At 59.6% G+C, this 21691-nt stretch overlaps 2 protein-coding genes across 2 annotated transcripts; one reads left to right on the top strand and one right to left on the bottom strand.

Annotated features, from left to right (window-relative positions):
• Positions 1-2303: 2303 nt before the first annotated feature.
• On the top strand, positions 2304-4590 carry NCLIV_064270 (conserved hypothetical protein; the record flags this gene model as incomplete). The annotated part of the gene is made up of 2 exons (XM_003885978.1): positions 2304-4254; positions 4457-4590. 2 exons carry the CDS (start codon positions 2304-2306, stop codon positions 4588-4590), a joined length of 2085 nt encoding a protein of 694 aa, XP_003886027.1.
• A 1872-nt stretch (positions 4591-6462) lies between these two features.
• On the bottom strand, positions 6463-18830 carry NCLIV_064260 (putative WD domain-containing protein; the record flags this gene model as incomplete). The annotated part of the gene is made up of 6 exons (XM_003885977.1): positions 6463-6756; positions 7478-8188; positions 8717-11683; positions 12236-12513; positions 13369-17095; positions 17421-18830. The coding sequence occupies 6 exons, from the start codon at positions 18828-18830 to the stop codon at positions 6463-6465; spliced, it is 9387 nt and encodes a 3128-aa protein (XP_003886026.1).
• Positions 18831-21691: the final 2861 nt, after the last annotated feature.

The raw sequence follows: 21691 nt of genomic DNA, 5'->3' as shown, positions 1-21691 counted from the left end.
CCGTGTAAAAAGAGTTGCGCAGTTGTGCTACGTGAGAGATGCAACAGCCTCCGACTGCACGGGGATTAAACTGGAGACGAAACCAAATCCCTGTACCGAGTCTGTGGACCGTTACATACCACGCCAACGAACTAGACACCTAAGGACGGTTGGCCTTTGCCTTTCTATATATAGACATCGTTCACCATATCAGGATTAGTGCGTATTTATGCCTTTCTCCTCTCTAGTGTCATATAGCCCATGGAGCGTCCGGTCACCTCGAGGCAGTTTCTCAACCTGGTGCAGCAAGAAGTGAAGTGTCTTCTCTCCAGAATCAAGGTCCACGTTCTTGTGCTCTGTACGTAACCAGTAGCCTCTTCGTGTTTTGTCGGGCCCCACACTTTCTACAAAAAAGAAATCAAACTTTGTGCCATGGCACCCCCAGCCCGTTGCTGCTGGCTCACTGTAGGTCAACACAGCGTCTCGCGCTCTCCCGTACAAACCTTCGAACTCAAATTCGAACCCCCGTGCCCCTGCTCCTTGGCAGAGAAGTGAAGAATGCGATAGGTAGCGGCCTCCTTTCCAGCTGTCAAGACACCTGTTGGATCGACTTGTCTGAGGGCCGCGGCGAAAGAACGGGAAAGAAAGAAAAAAGGATGGAAAAGGCTGCACGGACGAGCAAAAGAGACTCAGAGACGAGGGGACATTGGTGGGCTGCCGAGAAAAGGTCTCCAAGAGCAGAAAATCCTTCTTTCTACGTTTTCGCAACACTCTTCCCTGTATCGCAGAGCTCGCTATACGCGACAACCTAGTTTCTCGTAGCGGAAACCCGTGAGTAAAAAAGTGTGCACGGTAGATGCAGTCGGGCGGGGCTTGCCGCATGCGATCTGTTCTGGGCAACGAGACATGAAATGAACCTTTCCGTGGTGTGAAGAACGGTAGAATAGTTGGAAACTTTAGTGAATCAGACGACCGAAAGCTACTCAATTCGTACGACGGTGGCGGTGATGCGGTCGCTCATCTCTTTTTAAAGATGCTTCGCCACGCTGAGGCAAACTGTGCTCAGCCGTTTTTCCCGTTGTGAGAGACAGGCTGCTTTGGCGGCAAAAAAAATGGCCCAGGAAAAAATCAGAAGACCAACTGCGCGTTTTCCTCTTTCCTCGCGTCGTTCCTGCTGCAGGTGTGTAGACAGAAACGCCGGGGACGATTCTTACACATCGGCGGATCCACTGTCTCCCGCTTGGGGTTCGGTCCCTGCGTGGAGTGGGAATTCTCTCAATGTTCTTGCGTCACATTTCTCTCAGCTGTTTTCTCCGAAACGTTCCGATTTTCTTGATAGTCCTTCCCAGTTGTTTCCAACCTCTCTTCAACCCGCGAGTTGAGGCCTTGTCGTCCCTGCCTCGTTCTGTTGCCCCGTCGGCTCCCCTGTCGCCTTGCCTCCTTCCGTCTCTCTCCCGTTCTGTCTTTCAGTCGCTCGCTTTTCGTTGTTTTGATCGTCTTCTATTGATGTATCCGAAAGTAGTGAGGGCATCATGGGCAGTCCAACACTTCATTTCGAGCCATTCCCCGAGGACCCGTCTCTGCTCTCACCCGCTGCCTCTTCCTTCCCCGCTGCTGTACCATCCCTCGCGTACCGACACTTCCCCTCTTCGTGTTCTTCATCCCGGCGTTCGTCTCCTTGCTCGTCCTCTTTTTCAGTTTGCGCGCACCCTTCCTGGGCAAAGTGCCTGCAATGGTTCACCAGGGGCCAGCGTCCCGGCCTGCGCTGTCTGCGGTCCGGCTCGGTTTCCCACTTCTCCGTGCTTTCTTTTCTCCTTCTCTTCTTCTGTCTGCGCCTCTCGCAGTCTCCTGGAGGCTTGTCGATAGGGCCCGCCGAGGGCGCTTCTAAGTCGTTTCGGCCAAATCCACTTTGGTTTTCTTTCGACGACACACGCCCCTTCTCTTCCCAGTCCCCCCCGTTACATTTCCTTTCGTCAACCACGCTCTCTAAGCTTTCTCCCTCGAACTCTCTTTCCAACTGTGCATTTACTTTCCCCTACCTCCCTCAAAATGCTTCCTTGTCTTTTTCGTTCCCTGCCTTGCCTTCATTCGTATCCCCGCCTCAATGTGTGCGTCGTTCCGCAGAGATGCTGTGGACTGCGCGGCTGTGGGCTTCTGTCCCCCCTCACCTAGAAGGCGAAACAGCCGGTCGGGAACGGAACCCCGGACCCCTTCACGGCGCCGCATGCAGTATACCTTTATCTTCGTTCAGTCCCGCGTCTCCACCCCTCTCGTTTTGTTGTCCGTCTCATTCGATTTCTCGCTTTGCCCGCTTGCCCTGTCCTATGGCCGCGCCTTCTCCTCTCCTTGTCTTTTCTGCTCCGAAACGGAGCGCATTGAATCCGACAGATGCTTTGGGGTCCACTCTTCGGAATCGCGGTACCTCCAACTCCGGGGACAATGACGAACACCGACTTGCTCCTTCCCGTTCCTCCTCTCCTTCTTCTCCCTCTTCTTCTTCTTCTCCCTCTTCTCCCTCTTCTTCTCCTTCTTCCTCTTCGTCCTCCTCTTCTTCCTCTGCTTCGGAGCCTCGGAGGGTTTTGTCTTCGATCTTGTTGAGCAACTTGAAGGCGAAGCAGAAGCGTCTGCGCGAGGCGCGCGAAGCGGAGGAGAAGGAGAGGGCACTGCATGCGGAGGAAGAGAAGAAGAAGGAGGAACGCGCGCGTCGGCGAAAGGCCCGGGAGGCCCTCCTGGTGAACAAGAAGAAGCAGCGGAAAGAGACCCACAAGCAGCGCGTTCTGAGGAGCGCTGCCCGGCGCCAGTACCTGCGAGAAAAGCGGGAGCGGCTCGATCGCATGTTTCTGGAAGACACGCAGACGCAGCGGAGCAGCGAGAAGGGGCGTTTGGGCAGAGGGTTTGCGACGGAAGGGCGCCGGGCGAAGAAAGCGAGAGAGATCCAGGTTCTCCAGGACCTCCTCGAAAGCAGCGTGATGGTGATTCAACTCGAGGCGCACGGCTTGACGCCGAACCAGCGATGGAGCATCGTCCGTGGCCTCGCGCTCGCTGGCTTCTACAAGGGCTATCGCATCAAGCACGGGAAGAACAGCTACATGCGAGTTGCACTTCGAAGAATACTCGAGCGAAGGCAAAGAGAAGAACAAGAGGCGCGAGCGAAACCTCCGAAACCCGCGACAGAACTCTGTGCCCCAGGAGGCACCGCACCGCAGGGGAACTCTCTCCCAGGCACACCGGGAAGGCTCGAGTCTCCCACCGTTTCCCCTTCTCCTGCCTCTACTCCTTCTTCTCTCTCTGCTTCTGGTGTGGCGTCTGGTTCCTCCTGGCGGCCCGTGGCGCGCCGGGTGCGTCGCGACTTTTGGATTACCCACAACGAGGAGCTGGCGTTCAAGGCTGCGTTGCATCAGGTGGACATTTCGGGGAACAAGGTGAAGCGAGCCTTGGAGCCGGAAGAAGAAGAGACGTACCAGGCTCTCGAAGCGGACGAGAAGTTTCGCGAGCGGCGGGTGGCGGAGCGTCTGGAGGCGAATCTTCGTTCGGCAGTATGGAGAGACGACCCGCGATTTTCGCATCTCGCGATTGGCATGACTCGAGGCGGGGTATGGACACAGTGGGAAGACGACGAAGAGCTAGACGAGGAGAAGACGGAGGAGATACCGGAAGAGGTGAAGGAGGCAGGGATGCCGTACATGGACGTCGACGACTGGACAGATCTGTTTGAAGAAGAAATCCGGTGCATGCGCAAAGCGAAGGAAGAGGCTCGCGCACGCGAACAAGAAATCCTCAACACTCTGCCTCTCGAGGGCGAGGTCACGGCCGTCGCGGAGAACGGCGAAGCGCTGATGAAGCACTTGGGAAAAACCAACTTGTACCTCTTCGTTCGAGCCATGCCGAAGAACGAGAAGCGACTGCCACTGCTCGTGAAGACGCTCACGATGCTGCTGGAGGAAATCGTTTTCGACAACCGCGTCAAGAAGGAGCAGAAAGGCCCGCCGCCGAGAAAATACAAAGGACAGTGGTACGACGAGGAACTCCTCCCGCACATCTCGCCCGAGATCGCCGCTTCCATGGGCTTCGAGCCGCCAGCGAAGGACGGAAAGCCGGGGCCCAGCAAGAACGCCGGCGCCCGAGGCGGAGCCAGCCCGGCGGAAGTGGGAAGAGAGGCGGTCGGAGGCGAAATCAAGGTGGCCTTTCTCGGACGGAGTGTGCTGACTCCCGACCAACTGAACGAGTTCGCGAGGCGCGCGCCGACACGAGAAAACTTGATGCAAAAGCTCGGAGGTACGAAAGGAGCCCGAAAACACGTGAAGGCGCGGAGCAAGTCCTGGAGAAGGGGCCAGGCAGCTGGGAGAGAAAAAACAAAGAAAATGGGGTTTTTACGGGTCACCGCGCCCTGTGGGGCCAGGGCCGGCTGGCGGACGCCGTCCTGGCTTCATCCTTCGCTGCTACGCATGTCTCCGCTGATCTGCTTTCTTCCCTGCAGGCTCTCTGATCGGAGTCACCCAGCGTCTCGCCTGGTCACTGCAGGCGGTGCCGACTTTTCTGGCTTCGGCAGTGCACAACGTCGCCGAGCAGAAGACCTCGAGCGCCGACGAGAAGACAATCGAGACTGGATAGAAGGGGAACCAGTCTTCGCCGTCTTGCTCAGACAGGGAGTCGCACCCCAAATTTTGCGAAGGAGCGTGCGTCGAGGCTACGCACGCGCTGGCCCCCTGGAGGAATCGCTGGGCTTGTCTGCTGTTTTGCCCGTGTCGCACGGCGACACTCGTACACGCGAGGAGTCTGGATTCTGTCGAATTCCTTTTTTTCGATAACGCGGGAAAGAACCTCTTTCCCGAGGGCAGGGATGGCAAATTTGCGGTCATATCGATCTAAAGTACTCCCGTGTCCTTAGCGAACGAGATCCGAATCCGAGTAGTGGATCGCGTTTGTCACTAGAGAGAAACAGAAAGCGAGGCGGTCGCCACGCGCCACACGAAACGGGACGGAGGAGAAACGCTGCTTGCGGCCACCCCCTCTCGCAGCCACACGATAGCGATAGGATGTGCCGCTCTTTCGTTTAGAGAAACTGGAGTGGAAGGGAAATCTCGTACACACTTGGCGACTTTCTGCGAAGTCGGAAGGACACTGGAAAGGAACTGTACAGATAGGTAGATGGGGGCTGCTGTAGCTTGACCGGACTGGATGCGCTAAGAAATGTGAACAAGTTCCAGATTGTCGCCCGAATCCGCGCTCGCGAACTCGCCTCGGTTGGCTGTCGCAATCGCTCGACCTTTCGTTTTCTTCCCACATATTTCAGAGGCAGCAGAGTTAAATTTAGAAAGGAATCACTGAAAACCCGTGAGGGACTGGCCGGGGCCCTCACGAAGAGCACACACTATGTGCGATCCCCGCGTTCGTTTCAAAACCGTTGTCGGATTCCGTTTTTTCTTTTCCCTAGTTGCTCTTCTCGATAGGCGAGAAGAACACTTTCCTCCAGAGTTCGCGAGCTCATATATCGAGCAGAATACGTGTTTCGATGCACACTAATCCATTCCTGCCCGGGCACAGTTGTGGTGGACTTTGGGGTCTGGCTACCTGTGCCACGACAGTGTGTTTCGAGTGAAGGGGATGTCGATCCCCCCGATGGCTTTATAAATACAGTGTCCTTCCTTCTGAGGTCGGGTAGAAATAATGGAACGCTTTGCCAGCTGAGGCGCTCGTAACAGAAGGAACCGCTCTCTCGATCCCGCGTGTCACGCCCCTTCCAGATACGCAGCCTGCCCTGTTTGACAGCTCTGACGGTTCGTTGCCTCCTGAGCAACCCGGAAAACCATTGAGAAAAAACGATGAAACACTGCCAGTGAACAAAGCAGGCCTCTGCGCTGCTGGGTCCGCGAAAATCCACGCGCGTACAGTCTAGGTTTTTAGGTCGCTCCTGTCGGAACGGCGCTGCCGTGAATCCGATATGTCACAGTGCATTTGTACATGCCAGGCAGACGTAACCGCAAAGAATTTCGTCTGTTACTTTGTCCACCGTCTCTCTATCGCTAATCTTCCTGTCGCACCTCGGCTGAGATGCATGCAGAGTGCTGTGTCCTCGTGGAAGTCTCCCAACCGCTCCTTCCTATGTTCACCGGATGACCTCCTGCCCGTAATACGCCGTCAGTTCGTCAGCCCGTTCTTTCTGCGTTCTTTTCCGTAGTTCACAAGACTCGTTGTCAGCACCTTCCCCCGGCGAAGGGCGCCGCCCACTCAAGGATGCTGTGTTCTTCCCGGTCTGACACGATTTTGCCTCAACGCGGCTGCGCCTCAAAATATGCACTCGGCGTCGCTCCTTCTTTTCTGCCCGTTTCGCGGTGTTGTCTCGCGTCCTTCCTTTTCACTCCGTTTGAGGTGCGTCACAGCAAGAACCTTCTCGCGACGCCGGGCGGGGCGGCTGCCGCGCTTTCGGCTGTCTGCTCCAGCGTGGACTTGCCGCTTTCTGCACTCCTTGTCGCTCCTGTCTCTTCAAAAAATGTCTTCCATGAACGCCTCCGCCTCCTCTCGCCTTGCCTGTGCCTCGTCTCTTCGGGTGTCGTCCGAACTTTCGGAGAGCGGCAGATACGAAAAGAATCCCATGCGCTTCTTTCGCTTCCCCTCGGCCCTGTAACGCTCCACCACAGTCGCGCCGAGCAGAAACATCAACGCCTTGCGTTCTTCTTGATACAGAGACAGCGATACGCTTGTTTTTCGAACCTCCTCGCGCGTGCGCTGAACCGCCGCAAGTGTCTTTCGAACGCGCTCTCTCGCGAGGGCCAAGGCCTGCAGAGAAAGAGCCACCACACACGCACGCACAGCACGGGCACCGGCAAGGCGCATGCAAAGATCTCTACGAGGGAGAGACCAGCTAAGCAAGCGGCGTGAAAGAGACATGCGAAAAAAGAATGGAGAGAAGCGAACAGCAAGAAGGAAAGCGAAGACAAGGGAGGCCGCGACGCCGACAAGCAACTCCACGAATGCGAGAGAACCGGACAAGGCAGAGGGAGGAGCTGGGCAAGCGCGGAAAAGGTGCACCCAGACAAGAGAGAAAATTAAAGAGAAAAAGTGTGTCCCGCGAGACGGCGAACGGCGGCGCGAACAAAACCAAGAACGCGAAAGAGTGCGAGACAGCAGAAGAACACTCCGGCGAAACGGCAGCAACGGTCCCCATCGAAACAATCGGAGGTGACGATGCCAGTGAATACAGTCAGCGTGCGCTATGGAATCGCAAACATACATCTCGCATACACTCCTCTTCACGCCGCCCCGAATCCGCAGGCGTGTATCCCCTCGCTCATCGTTCCTTCGACGAAAAACGACACAGATCGATACATGGGCACATGCCAACCGCCCTTGAAATTCAAGACCACGCCTTTTGTGTAGGACGCGTGGCTGCTATAGGCACCTGTATTGGCCCTTGTGAAGCAAACAAACGCTTTGAAGTGAACAACACCTTTGTGCATCTTCCTGGGACACTGCCTTCCGGTCGAAGCGACCTTCTCACCTCCAATCGTGCCGACATGCTGTGGGCACCGTGACTCTCGTTATCCGCGTCTTCATCTTCTTCATCACCTTTTCCCTTTTCTAGGTCAACGCCATCGTCTCGTTCGGTTCCCTCGTGGATCGTCGACGTCGCACGGCCCTGGTTCGTCCTGAGAGAGTTGCCTGAGACCGCCTTCTCGCTCCCACGGTCGTCCAAGGCAGCTTTTCCTTCCCGCTCTTCCATTCCTTTCTTCGCTTCTTCGCTGTGGAGCGTCTCCAACACACGAAGAATGCTGGCGGCGACGTCCTCCGCCGACAGCCGCAAAGCCGCCAACAAGCGCCAATCGATGACCTCCGACCCCGGATTCAACTCTTCCGATTCCGCACCTTCCTCTGGGTTCAATCTCCACGCTTCCGCGTCGGCCTCCCGATGCGAAAAAGCAACAACGTCTCGCGAGAAGACACCGGGAGAGGACGGAGCGAAGGCAGGCGAAGTCTGCCTTTTGAGGAGCCGCAGCGTGCGCGCGCCGCTGCGCAAGTCCTGTGCGAGTACACGCTGCTCCGTTTTCATCGCCACGAGCAGCCGCCGAAGAAACGCGAGGTGTGCTGACAGCAGAAAGAGCGAAGAAGACACGAGCTGGGGAAGAAGACGCAACTCGGATTGACGACGCAGCAACGCCGACAGCCAGTACAGAAACTCAGACGAAGACGACACCGCTAGTGCGCTCCAAACCTGCAAACAGAGAACAAAGCGCCACACCAAAGTGCCTCATGCATATATATATATATATCTGTGGATGAGACGAGGAACGCTTAGTTGGATGAAGAAACCCTCCACAGCTTTCAGTGCATCCTTGCGACCTCGGGTGCGAACAACTCCGCGAACGCGAAAGAGTCGAATACACACACAACTCGGAGCGACTCACGACTAACAGACACGCACCCCTCGCCACAAGCTTATGTATCAAAGCGCCGGCACAGGTGCATCTCTTCACATATATATATATATATATACATATATATATACATATATATATATATATACATATATACATATATATATATATATACATATATATATATATATATATATATATATATAAGGTGGATATGAGGAATTATTTGCACAACGATGAGCTGCGAGCTCTGAGAGATCCAGCGAGGCGGACGCGAGAGATCAGGCAAGGCAGAGAGAGGGAGCGAGACGCAGACGCGACAGTGAATTCAGAGGAGGCATCGGGTCGGATGTGGAATTGCTGACCTGGTGGTGAAGGTGTTTCACCGTTAGGCGTTGCGAGGGAACGCGCAGTTCTCTCGCGGTGGCATTCTCGCCTTCTACCGCCGCCGATGTGCGACTCTGTCGTCTGCTCGCCCTCTCCGAATGCCCGTCCCTCTCATATTGAGAGTCTTCCTCTCGCCGTTCTTCCCCAGGCGATGGGGGGTCTGAGATATCTCCACCTCGGCCCTTCCCACTTCGTCCGCGTTCTTCGTCATTGTCGCGATTGCCTTCCTCGCCGCCCTCCAACGTTCCTTCTCCTGTCTCCGTGCCGTCTCTCTCTGTCCGATCCGCTGCGCATCTCTCCGAGCACGCGAGTCTTTCTTCTTCCTCGCCGGTTTCTTCCTCGCGCTCTTCAGCGCCCTCGTTTGGCGCCCCATCTCCCTCCCGAGAATCAGCTTCATCGATCTCTTCCCGTCGTTCCCTCTGCGTCTGGCCACTGCTCAGGAGCTCTTGCACGGCTTCGCGCCGCATCGCCGCCAGGCCTTGTGGGGTCGTGCCCAGGAGGCCCGCGAACTGCGGCCCGAGGAAACGTCCCTGAAGGAGAAAGTGGAGGAATTTGGTTCGCTGTGAATCGACTTCTTTCTTCAGCTGCTTGCGCTGCACAGCTGCAGCGTCTTCCCTTCCCGCCCCTCGCGCGTTTCGTTTCTCCCGCTCCGCGTCGACCTCCGAGGCGCCTCCCGAGGAGGCGGAAGCAGAAGCTGGCGGGTTCGGGAGAGAGAGCGTGGAGATGAGAACTCGCTGGGCAAATGCGGGCGCGACTGCCGGGCTGAGCGCAACCCGCTTCTGAAGATCTTCGAGCGACAGGCGAGCCGCGGACACTTCAGTGCAGCCTCCTCCAGTCGCACTCTCGCCTCCCGACCACAGGGGGCTTTCACAGGCTCCGTCTGCGTCTCGCAACTGGGCGACTGGCCTGCATCCAGCCTCTGAGACGACTCCGTGCGCGGGCCAGGTGAGAAGCGAGAAGAAGTCCGAATGCTGAAAAGCGAGGTCATCGATTCGCACAAACCGCGGCTGCGCACCGTCACAGGGTGAGCGCCCTGCCAACCCCCAACTGGAAGGTTCCTGTTGCATGCAGTGCGCGGCGTCCTCTGCTCTCTCTCGTCCCTGAGAGCCTGACCGCCGACCGTTGAGAGCGTCTCCGCCGAAAGGCGCGCCAAGGTAACGGTCCCGCTCTGCGTCCGCGGTCGCCTGCGAGCTCGCGCGAGGAGGCAGAGGAGACATCCCCAAGGCCCGACGCCCACCGGGAGGGAGCGAGACGAAAATCTTTCCCGAGTCGAGTCCAATCGCCAGCTGGATCCAGTCGTGCTCGTCGGCTGCTCCAAACGTCAGGTCGAAGAATTCGCGCATCGCCTCTCTCGCGTCTCTTCCGCCTCGGTCTTCGTCACCCAACGTGCGACTGCGCTTGTCGGCGCCCTCGCGGTTCCGCCCTGTCTCGCCATGCGAGGTTTGCTCTGACAGCGCAGGCACGCCCGCCGCCTCCGCGTCCTCCAGAAGAGAGAAGAGCGACGGCGACCGCTGTTGAATCTCGATCCAGAGGATCTTCGCGGGGGCGGCACCTCGCACAGTGTCCCGCAGCGAGGGCGTCTCGACCGCGTTCTTCCCTCCCGCGGGCAGCACGCGCGCCGAGGCTCCGAGCCTCTTGGTGTCTCGAGACCGACCAGACAGAAGCTTCGCTCCCTCGTTACGCTCCTCACAGCTCTCCACCTGGGCCTTTTCGCCCCTACACAGAGCAGAGAGATCGGCATAGTAACACAGAGACAAGACCACCGACCCGCCGACAGTGAGCGACGCTGAGGACCGGGAGTTGCCTTCGCTCCACGGCCGCTGCGTTGCGTCGTTTGTCGAGAAAGGCGCAGAGTCGTGGAGAGCGAGGGCGCGTCTCGGAGCCACGCGAGACAGCTGTGGAAGAAGAGACAGTCTTTCCAGGTTCCGGCCCGCCTCTAGTTGCTGGTCCCCTTCCGAGTTGTGAGCACCTCGCGCCATGCCTCGTCCGTCGAACCACGTCGCCTCGTCGAGGAACAGCGACGGCGAGATGCGCCGCAAGGCCTCCTCGTTCAGATCTCCACCGAAGAGGGCAGACGAGCCTCTCCGTGTTCGCGAACAAACCGAGACATGAGCAAGCGGACCGAGAGCGAAGCCTTCGGGATGGAAGGACAGCTCCTCGCACGGCCGCAGAAGAAACACCTTGGCGTAGGCGGTCAGGAGGAAAATGCACAGACTGGAGGTTCCGTCTTTCACGGAGAGACTCCCGTTTGGAGTAGCCTCCCCCGTTTCGGCCTCGACGCACATCGCTTTGTCTTCATGCACGTCCCGCCGATTCTGGTCCGCCGTCATCTTCTCGACGGGGGATTCGTCCCCGGAAAGACCACGCGAAGGCCGAGAGACAGACGCCAATGGAATCGGACGCCTGCGCTTCAGCTCCACCCACCGACAGACGCAGATTGGCTCGTGCAAAGAGAAGGAAAGATCGCTGCCGCGAGCGGCGTGCATGGCGCCCGTCTTCATGTCGACGAGAATCAGAACTGACCTGCCGACGCCAGCCGCTGGAGACGGCCGAGGCGCCCGAGGGCGACAGAGCCTGCGTCTCCGGACCTCGCGCCAGCGACTCGCCGACCCGTCAGGAAAGGCTGAGTCAAGTCGACCCGCGCGTTTTGAAGGCCTGCGACGGCACAGCCCCGGGACGGAGGAAGAGAAGGAAGAGACAGGCGAGGGAAAAGGGAGGCTCAACACATCGGCACTGGCGCCGTGGGCAGAGAGGGCCGCCTTGGCCTGGGCGACAACGAGGAGAACGCGCGAGGGAGGAAGAAGAAAGGGGTCTGTTGCGGCCTCAGGCGGCGACGCAACCTTCGCCTTCAAGAGACTTCGGCCACGCTCTGGAGTCTCCGTGGGAGAGGGCAAGAGATGCGTGACGACAAGCCCCGCCGGCAGCCGTCGAATCCAAAGGATTTCCTGGAGGGACGACAAACGTGACGCCACACGCACGCATTGAGCAGCGCTCGCAAGGGTGACGTTAAGAACCGCTCGTATAAGAGGAAGGAGCAGGCAGCCTGTTCCAACATAAGGACCAAAACTGGAAATTCCTCTTGAATGTCTCTTTCAGGTGCAAGGACTCTTGCACTCGACAGCTTCACAGGCATCAGTCGAGCAGGTCGACCCACAGCGCGCGCGGAGACAGTCCCAGAGCTGGGCACATGCATGCAAAAAGCAGGAAGCGAAAAGGGTGCGGTCTGGCCACAAACTCACGCCTACGCAGGCACGATATACGCCGGGCGCGGCGGTCGACAGGTTTTGGAGGAAGCCTTCTCGAGATGACACGGGAGACAAAAGAGACAAGAGCGTGATCACGGCGAGACGGACGAAAAAGAGACCTGTGGAAGAGCGACCGGTGCTGTCCTGACTACCACGCCCCCCCTGTGTTTGAACGTCGAGATCGCTATATAGAGGCACTGCAGACGACGGGTAAAAGTGTGTGTCTGCGTTCAGGTCTTGCTTGCGCCTCACTTCGTTCGTCGCTTCGAGGTTTTCCTTCTCGTCTTCTCTCTTTCCCGAGTCTTCGCCATGCTGCGGCGGGCGTCGGAGCATTGAGCAGCACAACAGCGGACCGTCTCCGTCGCTTCCTCCCGGGGCTTCGTGGCGGTCGCTCCGTTCGTCTGCGCTGCCTCGCATGTCTCTGTCGCGCCCGAGCGCAGGCGAGAGAGAGCGCGAGAAGAACGAAGGCAGCTGACTGCTCTCCCGAGCCTTCGCCAGAAAGTTCAATGCCACGACTCCGACGCGCGTTCCTGAACAGAGGGCAGGCGCAGGCAAAACCGGAACAGAAAGATAGATCGGGGCTCGGGCGAGGTCCAGGGATCAGTCAGGCTCGATAGTACTACCGTAAGGACATACTAGACAGTCCCAGCAGTAGCGGTTAAACTATAGAAGAGTCGAGTATTACCCATACATACCGGCCGTAAAATTCATCCAGTTACTAAAAGGCAACGCGAAGCGAGCGGGAGAAGGCCAGACAGGAAGTGGGAGGACGTGAAGACAAATGCGGAAACACGAAGCGCCGCGCAAAAACGCTGGCATTCATGCCTGAAAGGTGCACGCACCGCTGAGAGTCGTTGATATGCTGAGTCGGTTTCGGAGAGCCGGCAGGCCCACGAGAGGTTCTTGCGGCTTGGTCAGAGCGGCCCCTGCCCTCGAAAGCGTTTCGGTTTCCTCTCGCGTTCTTTCATCTGTCGGGCTGTCTTCGTCGGTTTCCCACCGCGCCTCCCGGCGCCACGCGACTCCCTCTCTCCGCCCTCGCCTCCTCTCTCTGGGTCTGGATCCGCGGCGTCTTCTCAATCGGTCTGAAACGCTTCTGCGTTCCGTCCTCGTCAGCCTGTTTCTCTCGTCAGAACCCGAGGACTCCGAGACAGTCCACGAACTCTCGCTGCTCGTCTCCCAGTCTGTCTCCTCCCCCGTTGACACTCGCCGCCGCTTGCTCCTTCGCCCCTGGACTTCCTCCGCCCGTCGCCGCCTCGCCCTCTGTTGCTCTCGCGCTTCTCCCCTGTCGCGTTCCTCGCTTGCAGCCGACCGCCGCCGTCGGGCGTCCCTCCCTTGGGCGCGCCCCTGGCTCTCGCGTTCCTCTCCCTTCCCGATGAAGCCCTCACCTGCTCGGCGCTTCCCATCAGACGCGGGGGTGTCCCGCTCCTCGCCAGAAACCGACCACGCAGAAGACGCCGGACGAGCTCGCGGACGGTCTCTGCGCATGGGTTGCGAGACAGACGCCGGCGACGGGAGACACGAGGACAGCGCCGACTTCGTGCCTGGACGGCGTCTCTCTTCCTGCTCTTCGCTCTCGCGCGCTCGCAGACGCCCGAACCTTCTGCCTTCGTTGGCCCCCTGGAGCTTGTCTCCGCCGTCGGCGCTCTTCGCGTTCACAGCGGGAACGTCGCCACCGCCTGACGCGGCACAGCCGTTCACGCACGGCGCATCCGCCTGCGCCGGAGAGGCCGCAGCCGACGAGGCAGGCCGGTGTGTTGTTGGCGGTGCCGGCGCCTCGTCTTCCTCCTCGTCGTCTTCGTCTTCCTCCTCCTCGAATTGCCTCAGCAGCTGCAGACGCCGCCTGAACGGATTCCAACTGCCCCATGCCTCGCCGGGTGATGCCGGCGCGGCGCCCTTCTCAGCCGCGGCGAGGGGTGCGGAGTCCCTTGTCGGCCCAGAGTCTTCGGCCGGGGGCGCAGACGCGGCGCCCGATGTGGCGAGAGACGCGGGGCCGCGCCGTCCTTTCTTCTTTCCCTCTTCGTCTTTCTCGCCGTCGCCTCTTTCTTTGCTCGAACCGCCGTTGTTCAGAGCCGAGAGAAACTGGGACTTGCGCAGTTCCTTCTCCCGGAATTCCGCGTCGTCGTCCTCGCCGTCGCCGTGACCCCCTGAGCCTCCCCCGACGAACCCTTTGCGTCGACTGTCTCCGGACCTCCCAGACTCTCGACCGCCCGCCGCTCCTTTCCCGCCGTTCGCGCTCCCGTTCGCCTGGACGCCAGCGCCTCCGTTTCCCGACCCTGCTGCGGCCTGGCAAACCCCGCGGTCCAGTCGGGCCCGCGTCGCCGGCGCGGCCTCCGCGAGACTCCGGCGCCAACGTTCTCTCGCCGCTTTCCCCTCTCCTCTCCGACCCCTCTCCGCTGCTCCCTCTGCGACGCGCAGAGCACGCGTCTCGAGCCGGCACGTTTCTGATGCGACAGGGGCGAGCACTTCGCTTCGACCTGCAGCACCCGCCTCGCGATGTTCTCGCGCTCGACCCTTTCTCGGGGTTCCACCCGACACTCCCGAACCCAGCGGCCTGTACGCCGACTCCCGAGGGCGAGCACCGAAACAAACCGCGTCTCCAAATCCTTCAGGGACCGCCCTCCCATGAATGGCGACTGTTGCCAGCTCCACTTGCACTGCTCGGTCTTCTTCCCAGTCGTCTTCTCCAGGTTCTTCAAATGAGGTGAGCCTGGAATCGCGTCCGTCTTCGTCCGGAGGTCGCTGGAACGGAAGCAGTTCTCGAAACCACGCATACACCCTCCGGTCACAAGGCTCGGGCGCCGCGACCAAACCCGACCGCGCGACTCGGCTGTCTCCGTTGTCTCCGTTTTCGACTTCACAGGGTGCAGCTGCCTCGCCTTCCGCAAGACGGGCGTTCGCCTTTTCAACACCTCCAGAGACAGCCGGCTCTTCGAGGAAAAGGTTCGGAGGGACGCAGCCGCAGATCGACTCGCTCTGCATGCGAGTCCCCGGCGCCCTGGCCGCTTCTCTGTCTGCGTGGTCTTCCGCGCTCGCTTCCTGGTCTGTTTCGCTGCCGCTGCTGATCACGACAAGATCGCACGCGCCGGCAGGACGCGCAGAGGGATGGGCGATCCCCATTTTGTGCGTGGCCGGTTCCCCCCCAGCGGCGCCAAGCTCGGGAAGGCGCGCCAGACTGATCAAAGGGATACCTCCGGGCTCGCGGGCAGCCTCGCGCACGTTTCTGCCTTCTGCCTCCTCTCCGCCGCGGGTAGCCCGCCAAAAGTTCGCTGACGCCGCCTGCCACTCGCGCCTCTGCAGCGGCGTCTCCGCAGCCTCCATTCGCGACAAGAGCGAAGCGACACCCGAGGCGCCCGTGCCGCTCGCGGCGCCTGGGCCCGCTGTGTCGCCTCCTGTCCTGGCCCCCGCATGTGCCGCAAGCAGCTGCTGCGCCTGCTGCAGCCGCGAGAGACTAGGCGCTTTTGAGGGCTCCTCGCCTGCCTCTCCAGCGAGCTCCAGTTCTCGCCGATCCGCGCGCAGCCGGGCCAGAAGGCCGACGGCGCGCGACAGTTCTGCGGCCCGTTCTCCAGATTCGCGCGCTGAGCCTCGAAACGCAGTCTGGAGAGCCGACGCGGGAGGACCTTTCGCGAGGGAAGAACTCACAGAAGACGGGCCGGACACCTGAGTGCGAACCGGGTGTGCAGAGAGGGGCGGCTGGCGAGCCGAGTCGGACGCAGACGGAGCGGAAGGCTGGTCCCCCACGTCTCCCAGGAGCACGTCCGCGAGAGACAGTTTCCGGCCCTCTGTGTCTCGCTGAGGTGCGACCGAATCCGAAACGCCGGCCGGCCTCCAGGAGGGTCGCTGCAGGACTCTCTGGACTTCTTCGCCCTGGCGCTGGAGCATCAGCAGAAAGGAGCCGTCCTCTGGGGAATCGTCGCTCTCGGCTGCTTCGCGTTGGACCGCCGCAGACGCGGCAGGCTGAGGCGAGGCGCCCAGCGCTCCCGGGGCGGCTCCGGTGGAGGCAGCAAGCGGCGAAGGCGAGGCGGGGAAACGCGAGAGAGCGGCCGCAGCTGAGGGCGCAGGCTGCGCCACAGCCGGCGACGTGCCCGGCGGCGAAGTGGTAGTGAGTTTACTGTTCAACCCAGAGCTCTCTGCTTGCGCGTGGTTCTCTTCCTTCTTCACGAGACTCGTTCTGCCGACGTCTGCCGAGCTGGCCTCCCCTCCCGCGGGTCCAGGCGTCTCGCGCCGGACTGAAACGACAGTCATTCCGGGCCTGCCTCCCGACAAGTTAACGGGGCATATGCGCCTCTTCCCGCCGGCAGTCACCGACTCAATCTGGATCCGCCCAACTTTCCCTTCCTCCGCCTCGTTTTTCCCCGGCTCGCTCTTCTTCGGGGCGGCAGGCAGAGGCGCCGCAGCGGGGGGCGCCGGCACAAAGGCAAAGTGGCGGTGGAGCGAGCAGCAACAGCATTTACACGGACACGAGCACGACGGAACAGCCTGGGGCAAAGCGGCCGCCGAGGACAGTGCTGCCGTGCTTCCTGGCGAGGGCGGGTCCCGGAGTTTTTGATTGAAAATGGAACAGGAGGCGGCAACGGACGGAGAGGAAGCGGCCGCGGGCGCCCGCGATTCGCCGGAGGCCCGCGCCGCTTCGGCGGTCTCCGGCGCGGCGAGCTGGTAAGCCATCCAGTTGGTTGCGAAGGCGACGTTCAGCGCTGCATGCGGAAGGGCTACGAGCGTCACGCCGCCGCCGGTGCAGGCCGCGGCCAGCCACTGCCCGTGGCGCCCCCAGGCGAGGTCATGGAGCGTGGTGTTTTCGTCGAGGAAGTTGAGGAGGACGGCGAGACACCGCGCCTGCGTTCCCGCCGGCCTTCTGCCCGCACCGTCCTCGCCAGCTTTTTCGCCGGCGCGTGAGCCACTCGGCGACTTCGTCGGGGTGTCTGGCGGCGAGGACCGGTCTGTGGAGAACCGCCAAATCGACAAGGCGCCGTCCACGCTCGCTTGGGCATACAGGCAACAAAGGCCATCTTGCGGGCCGTCCTCAAGAGCAGAGGACGACCCGGAAGTCTTGCCGGACTTGCCGCCCGGCGAAGGTTTCGGCGCGCCTCCCTCAACGAGGAGATCCGGCGAAAACCGCTACAGGCAGCAGGCAGGTCAGGGGAAGAAGGAAAGAGCGAGACACTGGGCCGTCCCAGACAGCGCGCACGTCGAGGACGCAACTCACAAGTGGAAACAGAGGAGAGCAACGACTGGCGGACAGGTCCCAGACAAATGTCCCGCGACACTGGCCACGAGGCGGGGCGGCCGACTCGGGCCTTCAGCAGAAACGATACAGACACGAGAAGCAGGCGGACGGGGACCTGGCGACGCCGAAGCGCGTTGCGCGAAGGTCGAGAGAGACATGGCGAGCGGGAAAACAGCGAAACGAAGCACAAAAAGCCGAGCGACAGTCAGGACTTACCACAATGCGTATTGGCCGTCGGTGACCACGAAGTCGCAGAGGGGGCAAGCGCGAGAAAATCTCCTCTCTGAACTCCGCAAGTTGTTTCCGTCGCCCCGCGCCCGCCTGGGAGGCATCCGACAAATTGGCCGGCGCGTTTTCCACCTCGCACGTCTCGGCCTTCAGCTCCGAGTCGTCCTGGACCCGCAGGCAGCATCCAAAGACGCGGCCATTGCGCTCGGCAAACGGCAGCGCAAGGAACGTGCCTTGAGGATGCCAAGAGAGGCGCCGCGGGCCTGGCGTTTCGGACGGCCCGCCGAGCAGCAACTCGTCGTGCTGGTAGACGAGGGAACAGCTCCAGGCGGCATGGCCAAGTTTCGTCTGTGTTCGGCGCTGCGTTCGCCAAACAAACACCTTCTTCGCACTCGTGCAGGCCGCCAGGAGGGAAGCCTGCGGGTCCCAAGCAATCCCTTTTATCATGCCGGATTCGCCTCCTGGCAGACTGAGCACCGTCACAATTTCGTGGCGGGGAACGTCGACCAGGCAGACCTTTCCCTTGGCGCCGGCGAGGGCGATCGTTCGGCTGTCATGACACCAGCACATGTCGAAGACGTGGCCAACCGCGGAGCACAGACACGCGGAGACCTGGCGCCACTTCTCTGTGTAGACCCCTGCGCCCGACGGGCCGCCGCTCGCGGGGGGTGGGCTCTGGTGGCCGGCTTTCTGCCACGGCACTTGCCCCGAGGAAGGAAAGAGCGACGCACAGAGACACGGCAAAGCCGCCGAGGAGGACGGGGCATCTTGCTTCCCCTTCTTCACAGGCCCCCGACGGGGAGTCCCTTCTTCCCTCGCACCCGCGCAAGGAGCCTTCTCTGCGGCGACACTCGCCGAACTCTTCACAGCGTCCGCGCGCACCTCCTTGGTGCCCGGCCAAGTGGGCAGCGGCAGATTCAGCGCGTAGACAAAAAGATTTCCGTCTGCGTCGCATGTGGCTAAAAACTCACCCGTGGGAGCCCAGCGGACAGTCATGATTTCCGACCGGTGCTCAGAGGCCGTCCACACACACGTCGCCACCGTCAAGGGAGGCCGGGACAGAGGCGGCGGTTCGCCAGGCGAGGCATTGACGACCGGCGACGCCGCAGCTGTCGAAGACTGCTCTTCTTCTGCAGGGGTCTCCGTGGCAGCAGCGCCGGCGGGGGCTGCCTGTTTGTGGCGCTTGTGAGACGATGCAGCATCTTCGCCCGCCGACTTGCCGTCGAGAAGGGCACGACAGAGAGAAGGCGAGTGCGAATGGAGAACCCAAATCTTGACGCAGTTCGCCGCCGCAGTCGCGAGACGCTCCATGCCCCACGGCGCTGCATGGGGCTGGAAATCCAGGGACGTGATGGGCAACCCACCGTGGTGGACGTGGAGGAGCCGCTCGACAAACATTTTGGAGACAGAAGGGAACGGAAAGGCACTGGCAGGACCAGGCGGGCGGGACAGGAATCGGCAGAAAGGAACCTAAGGGCGGGTGCCGCGAACGGTGAGGCCGATCGTTTCCTCGAAGGACCTCCTCACGCTGAGGAGCGAAAGACGAATCGCAAAAGGAGATATCAATCCATTTCTGACGGTCGTTCGATGCAACGTTTTTAAGGTGCTCCCAACCTCTCCAGCTTTGCACAGTGCCGACGGTTCAGCGGGAGCAAGGCTAACGGCAACGACCGCTCGATCGGCTTCCGGTGTCTGTACCGTTCAGTCGCATTGCATGCTCAGCTTCTGAGCACCCGGCACTACTCTAGCGTCTTTCTTTCTCGAGGCGCAGAGTCGCCAGAACCGTCTCTCCACGCGCTTTCAGTGCTGGCCGCCAGGGGTGGAGCCTGCCGTCTCCGAGACAAGACACGTGGAAAGGGGTTGCAAGAGTCGCGCAGTACAGAGAACAGGAAGACAGTGGTGAGGTGAGACCGAAAGCGGAAAAGGTTCGTGTTGAAAAATGGACGAAAATAGGGTCGAATGCTGACTAACATGGTGCTCATGAGCGCGGCAGCGAAAGAACCGTCATACCGGTACAGCGCACCCTTTGCAGGCACAACCCCCTGCAGCACGGGGAAAAACCCGACGCAGAAGACGGCAGCGGAACGCGCACAACAAAAAGAGGTCGTGTCTTCTTGTGGAAAAAAACCAACGCCAGATGATGAACAATGACAAGTGACCTGAGGAGCAATGCCAAGGCCCAGCGGAGACAGGAGTTGGACGACAGAAAACAAGTGTAGACGATCAAGTGGGGAGGTCACAGAGACTCTCTGCACACGCACGAAAGACGACGACGAAAAGCATAACGGCACTGGAGGGCTGGGCGACACGAGAGAAAGTTGGCAACTTGATAATGAAGACAGAACACTTGTCAGACCACCAGGCTGTATACTCGGCTCACGTTCCGTTTTCTGGTGTGCGAAAAGTTGCAAAAAGGTGTCCTGCCCGCCAGGCCGACTGTGTTCCTCAGCTGTAGCTGTAAGCGAGCAGCCCTTTTCGAGGTGCCGACAAGGCTTGATAGAAGAAAGAAACAGCGAGAGGAAGCGTCTGAAGGATGAAGTCTCCACCCTCAAGACCAGAATCAAGCTCCACACTCAAGCAATTTCCTCCCGGGTCACCACGTTCAAAAAGCACTCTCTTGTCTTCAAGAAACACGGGGATGAGAGCCAATGCCGATCTACATCTCTTCCTTGTTTCGCGCAAGAGGATGCGCCTGCACACATTTCTGTGAGCAGTTTCGGTAATAGCAACTCGGTGATCTGGTTTGGCATTAGTGCACGACCGTTCAGTCGTGACAGTCCATAACCGTGGAACTGCGCCCGTTTATCAGACTTTTCTTTGCTACGCTTTCCTGAATGAACTCAGTTCTTTGGGGCACGTTAACATCTGACATAAGGAGTTCCAGAACTACTCCACCACGTCCATTTTAATCAACCTAGGTCCTCCGCTGCTGCCTCCCTGTCTGCCGCGGGGTCGCGCCCTTCCGCGAGTGAATCTGACCACGAAGATGGTTGGAGTACGCAAATATAGAAAGCTCGTCCGTGGCCGACCCAACAGGACTGTGTGTCTGGGTTTCTCGAGTACGTCCAACTCAGCGCCAAGTGCCTGGCCGCTCCACTCGTACGCATCCCTGCCGTGGCGCCACGGGAAAATCAACTATCCGACTGCGATAGCGCTTGGTGTCTCAGAAAGTTGCTAGTATGCAGAAGCAAACTACGTCGAGACTGATAGAAATGAAGAAAGAGCTCTGGTGGCGACATGGAAAATTGATAAGGGCGTTGGTGCATATTGTTCGCCTGCAGCTTCCACACGACTTCGGACCTTCCTGAGTACCCGACCACCGCCAGATGTGGCAAATGCCTCTACGTGAGCGAGTGGTGCAGCACAAAAAAAAGCTGTGGAGTCGAGTCGAAAACATCCACAATCCCTCCACTTGACTTAGCTCTGACGACGTAGCTGTGACTGCTTCAAACTTAGGAAACCTTATTTTTTCTATGGTAATTAAAAGAGTACTGATTTACACGGGCAAGAGCCGGCAGGAATGGGGAAAAGGAGGGGTTGGGACATACGGCTAGACTACGTGAGGTCGGCTCGTCTCGGTTACAAAAACTGCGCTGTATTCGTAATACGCACACACGCTGACACACGCGATAGCAGAGCACTGCACGAATATACACGGGTACGTTTATGGTTTCTTATTCTTGTCTGCCTGTGAATCCAGTCGCAGAATTGCCAGGTGAACCCAGACCCGTTTACAAACTGTTTACAGCAGCAGGGATTTCAGGAGTGACAACGTCCAGTCGCTGTGGTGGCCGTGCTCAGTTCCTCTTACGCACCTCTCGTCGCGAACATCCCCCGCCACATCGTGTTCTAGAATTGTCGGCACAAAGTGCACGAAAACGTTTAAACCAACAACCGTGCAAAAACACAACTGCTTCCTCACGAAATTGTCCATGCCGTGTGCCAACATCTTCACACGAACCGTTGGCATAACTGGTTCGCCGATGACAGCTGCACGTTCAATACGAAATACAGACTCGCGAACTGCCGCTACCGAAAACTAGACACAGCAGCTTGTTCTGCGCTTTTTTTTCTCCGACGTTCGACCCGCTCGCCGTCCAAAGTCCTCGTGGCGCAGCTGGGAAAAACCCTAATGCTGATCCGTCAACGAAAGAAAACCACCAACTGAGCCTATACCACCTAAAAACACGTGTATGGGCGACCTGCCAGCGCTAGGCACCGTATACGGGAGTTTGTGCCACAAATACAGTGGAGAGAGC

Source organism: Neospora caninum, chromosome XII (genome assembly GCF_000208865.1).
Source record: "Neospora caninum Liverpool complete genome, chromosome XII".
In the NCBI taxonomy this organism is placed as follows: Eukaryota; Apicomplexa; class Conoidasida; order Eucoccidiorida; family Sarcocystidae; genus Neospora; species Neospora caninum.
Note: the sequence above shows the minus strand (reverse complement) of the source record. Positions and strands in the feature narration are given on the sequence as shown.